Source organism: Sander vitreus, chromosome 2, assembly GCF_031162955.1.
Source record: "Sander vitreus isolate 19-12246 chromosome 2, sanVit1, whole genome shotgun sequence".
Taxonomy (NCBI): Eukaryota; Metazoa; Chordata; class Actinopteri; order Perciformes; family Percidae; genus Sander; species Sander vitreus.
The window spans coordinates 35,546,882-35,559,919 of record NC_135856.1 but is presented as its reverse complement, the minus strand read 5'-3'; the positions used below and the strand labels follow the sequence as shown (position 1 = coordinate 35,559,919).

At 41.5% G+C, this 13,038-nt stretch overlaps 1 protein-coding gene across 3 annotated transcripts; it reads left to right on the top strand.

Annotated features, from left to right (window-relative positions):
* The first annotated feature begins 256 nt into the window (after positions 1-256).
* asb5b (ankyrin repeat and SOCS box containing 5b) lies at positions 257-12,281 on the top strand. Of its 3 annotated transcripts, none has more exons than XM_078267199.1 (7): positions 257-448; positions 6,176-6,255; positions 9,523-9,630; positions 9,822-9,975; positions 10,474-10,608; positions 11,459-11,650; positions 11,774-12,281. In XM_078267199.1, the coding sequence occupies exons 1-7, from the start codon at positions 328-330 to the stop codon at positions 11,902-11,904; spliced, it is 921 nt and encodes a 306-aa protein (XP_078123325.1). In that variant the 5' UTR covers positions 257-327; the 3' UTR covers positions 11,905-12,281. The 3 variants fall into 3 exon arrangements, with proteins under 3 accessions (XP_078123325.1, XP_078123333.1, XP_078123343.1); XM_078267207.1 differs by lacking the exon at positions 257-448 and adding an exon at positions 1,271-5,396; XM_078267217.1 differs by lacking the exons at positions 257-448; positions 6,176-6,255 and adding an exon at positions 9,222-9,324.
* The last annotated feature ends 757 nt before the right edge of the window (positions 12,282-13,038 follow it).

Genomic DNA, 13,038 nt, shown 5'->3' with positions numbered 1-13,038 from the left:
GCACTCTGTAACCTCTCTCTCTCTCTCACTCACACACACACACACACACACACACACACACACACACACACACACACACACACACACACGGCTGTCAGTGTCCACTTTTAAGGACAAAAATAGGTTCTCTCGTCTACACGTGGGTGCGCATGTGAGATAGTCATGTGCGTTGAACACAACAACAACAAAGCCATTCAGCCAATCAGATTCCTCCACTAGATTCCCAGCCCTGCCTTTCCCTGATCGTCTGTTCTCAGCCAGGCTCGCGCTCCGCTGCTGCAGTCTGTGTTTTGAGGGGTAAGCGCGTGAGGTCCAACCTTAGAGAAGATGCCAGAGGTTCCGTCCGGAGCTCCAGAGATGTCCCGGAAAAGAGGCGCTGAGCCCGGACCGCTAGCCGAGCACGTCCTGGAGAGGAAAAAGGCCTGCTGGGGCATTCTGACTAGTCAAGGTCGGTACACTGCTGTGCTGTGCTGTGGTTAAAAGCTCACGTAGTTTGCTGCTGGGCAAAGGTAAAGATTTGCTACCAGATGGTGGTCAAACCTTGAAAATCTAGTAGGCTACAGTCGTAAAAAAAACAGTGAGGAATAAAAGTAACACCATAAATAATGGAACATCTTATACAAGTAGCTGTATGTGTATGACATTTGATACTGGGGCCTCACGCTCATTTTGCCCTCCATATTTACAACTCTTGACAGCCTGATTCCATTTTTGGCTTTCAGGTTTACATACCAAAAAAGCTTTTATAAACCACTTATAATATATCCTGTCTGTCACTGTATAACAGCATATACAGTGTTTTTTTGTGTTTTTGTTGTTCATTTCTGAATTGAAATAAAAAAAAAAAGAAAATGATGGGGTTACAAAGAGGAGTCAGGAAATAAATAAGTGAGCCCTTAATAATCAGTGCTATCTTTAAGATAGAAGCGTCCAGTCACTTTCTGCAACTAATGTCCAGGAGTGCTTGGCATGATGAAAGAGGGAGTTGAATTGCCTGCAGTATCATTATTGTATCTTTCCTGTAGTAGCCTACAACATTGAAGGAAATGTGATCTGCCAAAAAGCACCGGACAATGTAAATGTAGATTGAAAGCAACTTTTGGATTTTGATCTATTCTGTGAACTTTTGCACATGCCCTGTTAATATATTTTTGCACATCTTGCACAAAACTGTACAGGTTTCTAATTAAAAATAGTTATATTTTACATATCTGGTTAAAGTACTTGTTATAGTATTTTAATATCTTTTTCATCTTTGTTTGGTAATTTTTCTATTCTAAATTTATGTTTTTGACTGTTGTAGTAATTGGCTTATTTTTTTATTTTCACTTAATATGTTTATTGCATGCAACACTAAGGCAAATTCCTTGTATGTGAAAACATACTTGGCAAACTAAACTAAATAAAAATTTTGGCATTTCAAGATTTGTGTGCAAACCAGTGACAGAGTGAGAGAGTATAAGAGAGTGGAATTATATTACTCCTTATTGTGATTGAATGCTTCCTGCCACAACATTGATTTTAGCCATTAAATAAACGGTATATTTTGGCTTAATACTATTACTAATAAAGTTATGATAATATATTAATATAACAACATGCAGAGTTTGAATTTGATTAAAATCAAAATGGGGTCAGTTCAGTAGGTAGCTTCACATCCATCATATCATGTGACTTTTGGGCAATGTCAAACCAATTTCATAGTTAATTAGGGCTCTTTCACACTGGCTGCGTGGCGTAAGCGTGTCAGCTGCGTGGCGTGTCCGTTTTTATTTCGGCTCCCATGTTAACAGATTAGAGCTTTCACACTGCCTGCGTGACACGCACGTCTCAGGCGCGGCTAAAAGGTGTGCATGCTGAAATAGGACCGACCAGGCAAAATAGAATACAAAAAGATGTTTAGATGTCATTTTGACACAAATACATATTAATAAATGACATTTTGATGTTTGAAAGTCTCTAGGTTTTGACATAAATGCAGATATACATGTAATTTAGCCTATTTTGCCGTCAATATTGCCGACGTTGTCTTTGATGTAATCAAATCAGTATATATTTATGTTTAACATGAAGTATACTACTGCTTGAGTGCAGTAAATCAATGGGAAACATACATGTGTACAGACAAGGCTAGCAGCAGCGCTGTGTCAGATGCAAGCCTTAGTGGGATACGGTATACGGCAGATGCCGTGGAACAGGCGGGAGGTCCCGGCAGGTTCAGTGGAACAAGCGGCAGGTGCCATGGAAGCAGTGGCAGGTCGGTGGCAACAGCGGCAGCTGCCAAAAACGTAGGCTTGGGGGGAGCGTGGGCTGTGCTGCTGCTGCCGGGGCAAACGCTGTTTAGCTGTGGGTATCATAGCAACATTTGTATTCGGTTTCAATTTTTGAATGACAAATAGATTACCGCTGCCTGCTAGCATGGAGAGTTATTTCCTCTCTCAGGTGTAGAACGTACGTGTTACGTACGTACTGTAGTCTTGGCTGTGTTCAAGTGCATTCAAGTGCTGTAACGTGACCACAGTCGCCCTGCGTCGCCACTAGTTCTTGGCCGTCTGTGTGTCCTCCACTGACATGCACCTGGTCCTCCTCTCACTACTGGTTTCTAAGGATGCTCTCCGTCCTTGACAAACACAATTGTCTTGGCTGTAGCATGGGCATATCTGCTGTTGCTGATCCACTTGCTGATTGCCTCAGCAATGGAAGTGATGACCTGGTCATATCTCCAGACTCTAGACTGTATCTGTGTTCTTCAGGCTGCAGTTGAAGTTCACAGGACTCTTCACTGTTTTTTCCGTGATGGACGGAATCTGGTCTTGTCCAACCCTAAAGTGGAACTTGTCAGTGACCGTCCCTCTCTACAGAATCAAGGACTGTGACTTTGCAGGTTTGAAACTCATGCACACCCACAACATGAGCTTCTTTAAACCCTCCAGGATCCACCTGGCACCTGGCACTGCTGTTGTTGTCAGAGTGAATCGTCCATTAAGGCTTGGATACTGTAGGTAGTCCAGAACTCCAGACTTACTGAGGGGGCCCCGGTATGATGACTTAAACAGCATATTCATTGGCAGCGCGAAGAGGGTGACCAAAATGGTACACCTGGTGATTATCCCCACTTCCAGCTGGTGCCAGTCAGATGTTAGCAGGCCAGAGGAGACAATCAAGCCTAACTTGCTGTAATAGTCCAGAATGAGGTCTTTTACCTCCTGGGGTATCATGTGGTCTCTCCAGTGCAGTTTGTTGGATATTGAGCCATAGGCATTGGTAAGATTTAGCCACAGTACAGCCAGGTCCCCAGCCCCCTCTTGCCTCCCTGATGAGCTGTTTCACTACACTAGTGTGTTCAAAGCACCCAGAGACTTCCAGTACGCCTCTCATCTGTCCGACATGTCGATGTGGTTTGTTGCTCAGCAGGAAATTGGAAAGTCTCTTGGACACAACGCTAGAGAAGATCCTGCTCTCCATGCTGAGCAAAGAGATGATCCGAAATGTCTGTGTTCTCCCGGTGTATCTCCATTACTGGGCGATCTTCCCTCTCTACCAGCGCCAAAGCCGATGGAGTAGCTTTGGGATGTTCTTATAGACCATGTAGGGCCTGGTGCTGAGCTAGATCTCGCCCTCCTCATCACTTCCTCCACTTCACTCAGGCAGGGCTTTTTCAGATTGTAATCTGCTGTGTGCTCTGGTGGTATTGTCACAGCATTACATGGACCCAGTAGTTGGTCTCTCCTGGTGTCGCTGTAGGTGAACTTGAGGTAGTTGTTGATGGTCCTCTGGTACAATCATTACACATGTATATTATGTAAATGTATAACTTGGCTCATGGCAGTGTTAATTACAAGACAGTCCTTATCTTCACCAAACCATCCCATTTGCTTGAAACATGTTATTTCAAGCAGGCTGTATAGCAGCATGGGCAATATGACAATAGCTACTGTAGGACAACATATTATGTGAAGTCAAAGGTGGCAAGTAAGAATGATGAACAGTGTTGTAAACTATATGCACAAGCCAACATATTGCTTTGTTCTCTGCAAATGTTTCCTCTCTGAACAGCTACTCATCAAGGCTCTGAAAACACTGGTGACATAATCATTTTTTTGTTATTTGAATGATTTGTAATTTGAACTGTTGTGTTTTTTACCTTGTATGTAGGGCTGCAATTATTTTGGTCAATATTGAAAGCACGGTTATTTAATATGATTACTCATTGACTTTTGGAAAGATGTTGCATTTAACAAACTTACAAAAAAAGAAACAATGAAATAAATCAACAATGAAAACACATGAACTGTAAAGTTTCCCTAAATACTTTTACCCTTGGCAAAAGTGTGTGTGTCATTTAGAACACAAGACAAAATAAGAGTTTACTTGCAAAACGTAAAATAATTGTTTTTCTCAATTACACTGTTTTGGTGATCGTTAGGAGCCAAAATCGCCATCAAAATTTGATTAATTGCACAGCCTTACTTGTATGTCTTATCTTCTTTTTGCTATGGACCCTCTTGTGAGTCTGGAATAAAGTTTGCATTAAATAAAAATTAAATAGATAGCTAGTTGGGAGGAAATGTTGGTTTTGATAGGTGGTCAGTAATGTCATCATCTAAACAGTCCCCATAACTTTGATTGGTGCAGTACATACATATCAGGCCAATAGTATTTGTTCATACATAAACAAAAATCCTATCCCAACATATATGCCAATATCAACACATATCTGCAGTTACCTAATATTGGCTGATATATCATCCCAGCAAATTAATCTGTTCCAGACTTGACTCATAAAATCTAAGCTAATGAGATGTCTGGTTTTGTGAAGCAAAAACAAAGAAAATTGAGGAACATGAAAGGAGACAAAGGTATGAAGGGGAAATGATGGACAGATGATGGACAGTGACAGAGAGGATGACATTCAGACAGGTAGTTTATATGTGAGGTAAAGAGGGAGCTCATCTCATCATGTGTTGATTTTCTCATGATCTTTCCAAAAATGGCAGCTGGCATGTACAGAGGTTAGGGACAGAACTCACCTCAAAGACCATCTAAATAGCCGCTTTAACTGTCTACTCTCAGCAGATTATATGATAATAGCAAGGCTTTAAAACATGTTTTTCTTGGTAGCTATTAGGCTAATAGAAGATTCACACAAAATTGCTTTGTCTGCAGCCAGTCAGTTACCCAGCTACTTATTCAGTTAGCTAGTAACCTACGTAGCTAGTAGTTATTATTAGTATTTGCAGTGTGTTGTCAGTGTGGCCGGTAAGGTGATCTTCCAGTCTGACAGACCCTGCACAAGGACAAGCTGACGGTGTGGAGGTGCTTTCACTTCTATTTCATTCATAAAATGTCTTATATCTACCAGTGGCTGGATGTGCCATGGGGAGACGGAGATATGGGTATGCTGTAGATAAGACTGTGTGTTTATGTTGTGTATACTGAGGTGCAGATATTGATGCCACAGATGTTGAAAGAAAGCTCGCTAGCACTAAATATAACCACAGGGAGTAATGCTAAAGCCATGCTGAAGTGCTACAGATTCTGTTTGAGCTGATATTTTCCTTTATACAACTATTAGCTCTGAGCAAGTAATTTGATTGGGTAAGAGGCATTCCATAAGTGCTAATATAGAGTACAACATCACTTGGACTTTTCAACTATAGATGTGTCGCTCCTCTTTAGTGTTCACTGTTAATTACATTAAGGGTGCTGAGCCTATCTATCTTAGATTTTAACAAACTTTGCACCGCAAAGATGAACATATTTCGCCACCCAAGACACTTGTGATTGGTCTGAAGAAATCCAAACAAGCGGTATAGCCAGACCATGCTCCAACGCTGACATAGTGAGACTAGTATCCTTCTGACAATCCATAACTGCTATTTAAAGCCTCAGCTATAATTGGAAAAGGTAATTTTGTGGGGGGAAACAAGTGTAGTATCCCTTGCATACTTTGCTGTCTATCACAATGTCATTTTAGATACTACAAACGGGAGTCACCAAATAATTTTTCAAATCGTACACATAGTGCTTTAAAAAAGAATATAACACAACTGAAGTTCGGTGGCATAATGGGACAAAGGAGAACGAGTATTATATATCTAACTGAGTGTGTCAGTTAAGTGGTATATTTTGCTACACAACAAAACTGTCTGTTTCCTTGTTCGTGTGTGTCCAGGGTCCTGGGCAGATCGCTCCCCTCTCCATGAAGCAGCTTCTCAGGGTCGACTGCTGGCCCTGCGCACTCTGCTGGCCCAGGCAACGTCCTTACACACACACACACACACACACACACACACACACACACACACACACACTTGGCAGTTTTTGCACTTTGTGTAGTCGTACATTTAGTGCAGTGTGGAAACTGAATTAGGACCTTAGTCCATATAGCGTTTTTCTCTGGCAGAAAAGTGCTGGAGTTGGGAGCACTTCATCCCAGCGCTTCATTAACATTAGCTAGGTAGCTAACTTAATGCTACATTAACACACAGCTATCAACAAGATTACGTGTATGGTGATAACAGCACAACACTCACTAGCCACATCCGAAAACAAGCCGATCACAAGAAGCATGAAACAGCTTTTAGGCAGCAATCACACCAAGACACATTACTACAGATGTGGCTGCTTCAAAAACGCCTTGACCAGTCCCTCCAGGTTTTCGCGGCCTTTTTTTGAGATTGTTGCGGCCCAAAAGGCCTGATTTCGTGGGAGCTTTTGTAAAAAATTGCGATAAAAGTTGCGATGTCTTTTTTTGTATAGTTCTTTCAAAATAAAAACTTGTTTTGGGGAGAATAAAATTACTCTGGGCTGAGTTTTCCTAGTAACCTTACCAAAAAGGCTCAGGATGCTGTAAATGTTGGTATAATATGAAAATGGCTGGTGGATTTAAGACAAAAAAATAATAATTTATTGAATGAATCAAATTTGAACATATCTGTCAGTGGCTTGTTGATCTTTACATTGTTAGTTAATTTCCTATCCTGGCCTTGGCTGGGACACACATTCATACGGTTTGATAAAGTACTGACTTTAACTTATCATTGCACTTACAATAACGAGCGCAGCTGTCCTCAGTTTAGGTCATCGTGTCGTCTCATCTCCTTTTTCTCCTGCATCCACCGTGTGTGTGTGTGTTTGTGTGTGTGCAAGCATCAGTCGCGGGGGGTACGGAGCAGTAGACCCACCCGCTGCAGAGAGCTTACAGCCAGGATGGAAATGGCAGCAACTTCAGCGACTTTTAAATCGTTAAAGTCTACATTGATGTTAAAATGTATCGGACGGTCTGAAATGTTTTGCACGTTTTTTTTTTCACTGTACGTTTTGTTGCTAAATGAGTCCCACACACATCTCGTCTTCATATCAAAAACAAGGAAATGATCAACCCGTTCTCACTCCCGATTGGTCATTGGCTCTCAGAGTGCACGTGGGACTGCTGTGATTGGTTGAAGTCGCGGGAAACTTCAGGTTATTGGTCAAATGTGCGGAAAAGTTGCGGTGATTGGTCAAAATTGCGAGTCGCACCAAATTCGCTGTGATTGGTTGAATTTGCGTGAATTGGTGCGATCGTGACGTCGCAAAATCCTGGAGGGACTGCTTGACAAAGCGCGTCAGGCAAAACAGCGAGGTGCGCCGGTACAGCAGAGCTATCAAATGTGATTAACAAAGAAGAAAAACCCATACACACTAATCTCCTGTTGTCTCCCCCACGCCCCCCTTTACATGTGGTCTCTCTCTCTCTCCAAGACAGTAGCCTACATGAAACTATCGCAACATTCAATTCATTTCTTTACACTTTACAGATAAAGTAGGTCTAGACCATACAACAACTTTGTTGTAGAGGTCGCCAACTTATTGGGACTTTAGCTTATTTACAGTAACCCCCAGAGTTAGATAAGTCCCTACATACCCTTCTCATCTCCGTGCGTGTTGTAACTCTGTCCGACGGCTCCACCGGTAGCTTAGCCTATAGCACGAATCCTGAATGTAATCGATTCCAACTAGCATACTGCTCCGAATAAGTGACAAAATAACGCCAACATGTTCCTATTTACATGTTGTGATTTGTATAGTCACAGCGTGTACAAATAACAAGGTCACATGAGACACAGCCATCTTCTAACCGTATATAAACTGGGAACTATATTCTCAGAAAGACGAAGCCAAAGAATTTCTAATAAGGGAAGAAGTTCCACTCTCTCGTTACTTCCGGCTTCTGAACTGGTTGCAGTTCCACCAGAGTTCCATATAGGGGGCGCTCACAGGCCAGTGCAGAATGAATGGGACTCTATGGAGCTATACCCCTCAAAATCCACTTTTCTCAGGATATCATTTTTTGTCTAGTAATTTGAATGTTGCATTCGAAAGGGGAGGCTAAGAAAATACACACTGCTGGGTGTTAGATTTTTTTTAAAGTGGCTTTTTTGTTCTAAAAAGCCTTTTAAAATGTCAATGACATCATACACATATACGGCCAGAGATGCTGCTTTACGGCAAGCTCTGAGTCGCTTCCTTTGTTCTCTCGTAGCATCGACAACACAGCTGACAGGTTAGGCTCTCCCTGTTAATACACGTGCTAGAAAGAGGTTTGCTAATATTTTAAAGACCACGCCGAAATATTCGCTCTGACATTCTGGTTCCGCTTTGGATGCCGTCAAGCGGGATCTCTGATCGTAATCCTTCACTGACCAATCAGAATGCTAGCATGTTGTGGGCAACAACGACTCAACTTGTAAGAAATCGAAAGGACACAAGTACTCGTTCATTCAACTTTTGACCAATATACATGTTGAACTTGCAAAAACTACAATCAAATCTGAGATTTCTCAACGACAATCAGGCGAAAGAGACAAATTTAGCCGTCTAGCTCCATAGGTCCCATTCATTTAGCACTGGACCGCGATCACGCCCAGTGGAACTCTGGTGGAACTGCAATCAAATTCGGTACAATGGGGCTGAATAGGGAGTGGAACGGCTTTCCGTAGACGGGCTTTGACGAAGCCCTGCTACTTCTGCTACTTGGGCGGAGTGATATTGCAGCACCTGAGAAGCCCAGAGCAGAGAGTAGCAAATCTTTCACCTTTCTGAGAATATAGTTCCCAGTTTATATACGGTTAGAAGATGGCTGTGTCTCATGTGACCTTGTTATTTGTACACCCTGTGACTATACAAATCACAACATGTAAATAGGAACATGTTGGCGGTATTTTGTCACTTATTCGGAGCAGTAGGCTAGTTGGAACCGATTACCTTCAGGATCCATGCTAGGCTAAGCTACCGGTGGAGCCATCGGACAGAGTTACAACACGCACGGAAATGAGAAGGGTATGTATGGACTTATCTAACTCTGGGGGTTACTGTGAATAAGCTAAAGTCCCAATAAGCCGGCATGTTCCTTTAACCCCACCACCCACCCTCAGTCACTACACTTTACGTTATTGTAGATTCTGGACTATATACCTGTCCATTGCACATACTATACATCCAACTAAAGTCATAATGCTTTGTGCTTTGATTCTAAAGGGATATCACGTCAACATTGTCACCATCGATCATGTTACCCCTCTCCATGAAGCCTGCCTGTCAGGACATGTAGCCTGTGTGAGAGCATTAATACATGCTGGAGCTAATGTAAGTATTCTTCATCTTATCACCACCACCATTATTATTATACGTTCACCATGTGTCCACCCTAAAAGACATTATCACTGTCATTAAACAGCTGCTGACTTCCAATTATACACCAATGTATGTGTGTGTGTGTGTGTGTAGATATTGTGACTGTTTTGAATTGCTCAGATCTACAGTATGTGTGTGTCTAGGTGAATGCTGCTACCATCGACGGTGTCACTCCTCTGTACAACTGTAGTGCTTCCGGGAGTGTCGGTTGTATGGAACTGCTGCTGCAGAATGGAGCACACACCCACACACCACACACACACTTCCCCTCAGCTCTCCACGAAGCCTGCAAGAGAGGTAAACATGAACTTTGTGTGCAGTTTATGATTCGACAGCTCAGTATCCAGAGGTCATGTGTGGATATAGTTGGATTATTCTGCTGTGTGTCCAGGCATCCATCTATCATGCACAATATTTCAAACACCCCATCACCAGATTTTGGTCTCACTTGTACATGGAGGAATTTGCTAAATGAAACAAATCAGCTAAGGCTGCAACTAACAATTATTTTCTTTGTCGAATTTATAATCTCTCGATTATTTTCTCGATTAATCGATTAGTTGTTTAGTCTATAAAATGTCAGAAAATTGTGAAAAATGTCAATCAGTGTTTTTTTTTAAAGCCCAAGATGACGTCTTCAAATGTCTTGTTTTGTCCACAACGCAAAGATATTCCGTTTACTGTCTCAAAGGAGTGAAGAAACTAGAACAATATTCACATTTAAGACGTTGAATTCAACGTTTGTGGATTCTTCATCTTGTGTGTGTGTGTGTGTGTGTGTTTGTGTGTGTGTAGGTAACAGCCAGTGTGTAGAGTCCCTGCTGTCTCATGGGGCAGATCCAGACTATGACGTGTCCCACTTGGGTTCTCCTCTCTACATGAGCTGTCTACACCAACACACAGCCTGCTCAAAGATTCTGCTTCACAGAGGTGTGTCTTATTTATGGCAACTTTCTGCCATTTCAACTTGTAGCACACCTGTGTTACCTCCTGTACTGGGAGCAGGTGCCCACAGTTTTCTATGATTGTTTTTTTATCTTGTTGGTACAGAAAATACAGCAGCTTTAGCCAATGTGCTTAAAGGTTTGCCAAGTTAATGCTGCAATGTGTGCAGTGATTCTCAGTCTGCAGTACTAGCAACCCTATCACATTAAAGAGAATGTTTTGGTTTAGTGGTAAAATATAAAGTATTGCTTAATGGAATTTTGGTCAAAATGTTTGGTCAAAAAAATTACTTATCTATCACTTATATTTTCTGGCAGATTAGTAATAATCTGGACGTTTTTCTGACCACCAAACATCCTTTTAGGATTCTTCTCTGTCTTTTGTTATTCCACATTAGCTGCATAGATGCAGTGCTCTCAGCCTGTGATTTTGAACTTTTTTGGATTGTGACCCCATTGAAATTAAGCAATTTTTCTTTGTGACCACTTGTCACAGGCCTGAAGAGATGAACGTATGCAGTGTTGAACAAGAACAATGCAAAAAGGACAGAAACATTTCTTTTTTTCTTTCTCATACCTGTAATTAACCTGTGAGCCCACAGGATTATCTTAGGCCCTGACCCCCAGGTTGGGATCTACTATTCTAGGCTGTTTCTCTGTGATGAAGGGATATTTCATTATTCTTCTGAACTCTAATAAAGGGTCCAATTCGACAGTATTTAGTTTCACTGCATACGGGTGAAATTCTTCTTCTTCTCTTCTATCAAACACTATGACTACATTTAGTATTTAATATATTTTCTTCTCTCCTCTCCTATTGTCTGTGTCTTCTCTAGGAGCCAATGTTAATGTAGGCAGAGGAGGTGACAGTCCTCTGCACGCCTCTGTCAGACAGGACAGTGCCGATCAGGTGTCACTGTTACTGGACTATGGAGCTGATGTCAACATCAGAGACAGTAATGATCAGCGGCCTGTGGAGCTAGCGCCTGCTGGTGGAAAAACACAACAGCTGCTACTGACATTTGAAGGTAGGCCTACTGCTATATCCTCTACTGCAGTGATTCTCAATACTGATGTAAGAAAGTAACCACTTGAAATTCAAGCTGAGCGGTATCCCAACAGTAAGAGGATATCATTCTGTCTCTCTCTAGTTTCTCCGAGGAATCTCTGCCAGTTGTGTCGTCTCCAGATCAGGAAGCTGATTGGTCAATCCAGACTGATGCTGCTCCCCCTCCTTCCTCTCCCTTCACTGCTCACTCACTATCTGGAGCACATAGGATGATGGGCACACATACACATGCAGCATGACAGGGAAAAGCAACTGCAATTCAGATGCAATTTCATTAACATTTTAAATGTGGATGTGCCAAGCCCCTTATTAACCACATATGATGTTTACACATCACAATGTTTTACACTGTATGGTTGAGTTTGGCTACTACAATGTCATTACATCCAAATACACTGCATTTACTCTACTGCACGCTGTACTCTGGTACATAGTGCAATGCCTTTGTGTTGCCATAATTGGCACAATCTGTGTTTAATTCAAATGTTTATTCAATATGACTTACGCACAATATGTCATTTTGTAAATATTAGACTTTCCATTGGCAAGTGCTTGCCTTCAGGTGTCAATAAATGATCCCCCAGCCTTCACATTTTTTTGACTTAAAACTCACTTTTATTCATTGGCCTTTAAACCTGCTTGAGAGTTGTATTCTGCATTTTCATTTTCCAGTTTGTTACTTGTTTTAAATGTTCGTTTTGTTACACGTGTGTTTATAATCTGTCCTAAATCACGTCAAGGTCCACCACTTTGGTCAACCTGGTTGTTTTAAATGTGCTTTACAAATAAAGCTGGATTAGATCAGATTGGATGGCATGACCTTACTGACCTGTCCAGCAGCCTCGCAGCAGTGGGCATAGAAGAGGGTTGCATTAGTTTGCTAAAACCGTAAATGACGCCAGTAGTTTAGTTGAATGAATCTCAGTCTCTGTCATTACACTTTTAGCATATTGTGTTAACATTGTCAAAAGGTCATTTAGAAAGTGTTTCAGAATGGGAATAATCATTTGCGGTTGACTGCAGACTTAAACACATACTGTAGCAAGTAGTCTAGGAAGATTCTGATTCTCAGTTCAAGCCATAGGGTCTGAGAAATAGCCTACAACCTAGTTGTCCTGCTGTGATGCTTGGCAGTGTATTTCCGAAAGCCTTTTGTGTGTGTAAGTGTAAAATGAGAAGTGATGCTGTGAGGCTGTTCATACCATGATCCAACTCTCTCCATGAAGTTTTCAGAATATGTCAAAGTTGACAACAGAATTTACAGACAACACTCTTCAATCATGTATTGATATTTATTTATATTCTAATTTTTTTTTTTTTTTATTTATATCATTGCCTCCATTATTT

What these genes read in the sequence shown, in the direction of transcription:
- asb5b (XM_078267199.1), top strand. Translation starts at nt 328, where the DNA reads ATGCCAGAGGTTCCGTCCGGAGCTCCAGAGATGTCCCGGAAAAGAGGC. An exon ending in CCACGAAGCCTGCAAGAGAG is followed by an intron (nt 9,976 to 10,473) that starts GTAAACATGAAC and finishes GTGTGTGTGTAG; the next exon opens with GTAACAGCCAGTGTGTAGAG. An exon ending in AAAGATTCTGCTTCACAGAG is followed by an intron (nt 10,609 to 11,458) that starts GTGTGTCTTATT and finishes TGTCTTCTCTAG; the next exon opens with GAGCCAATGTTAATGTAGGC.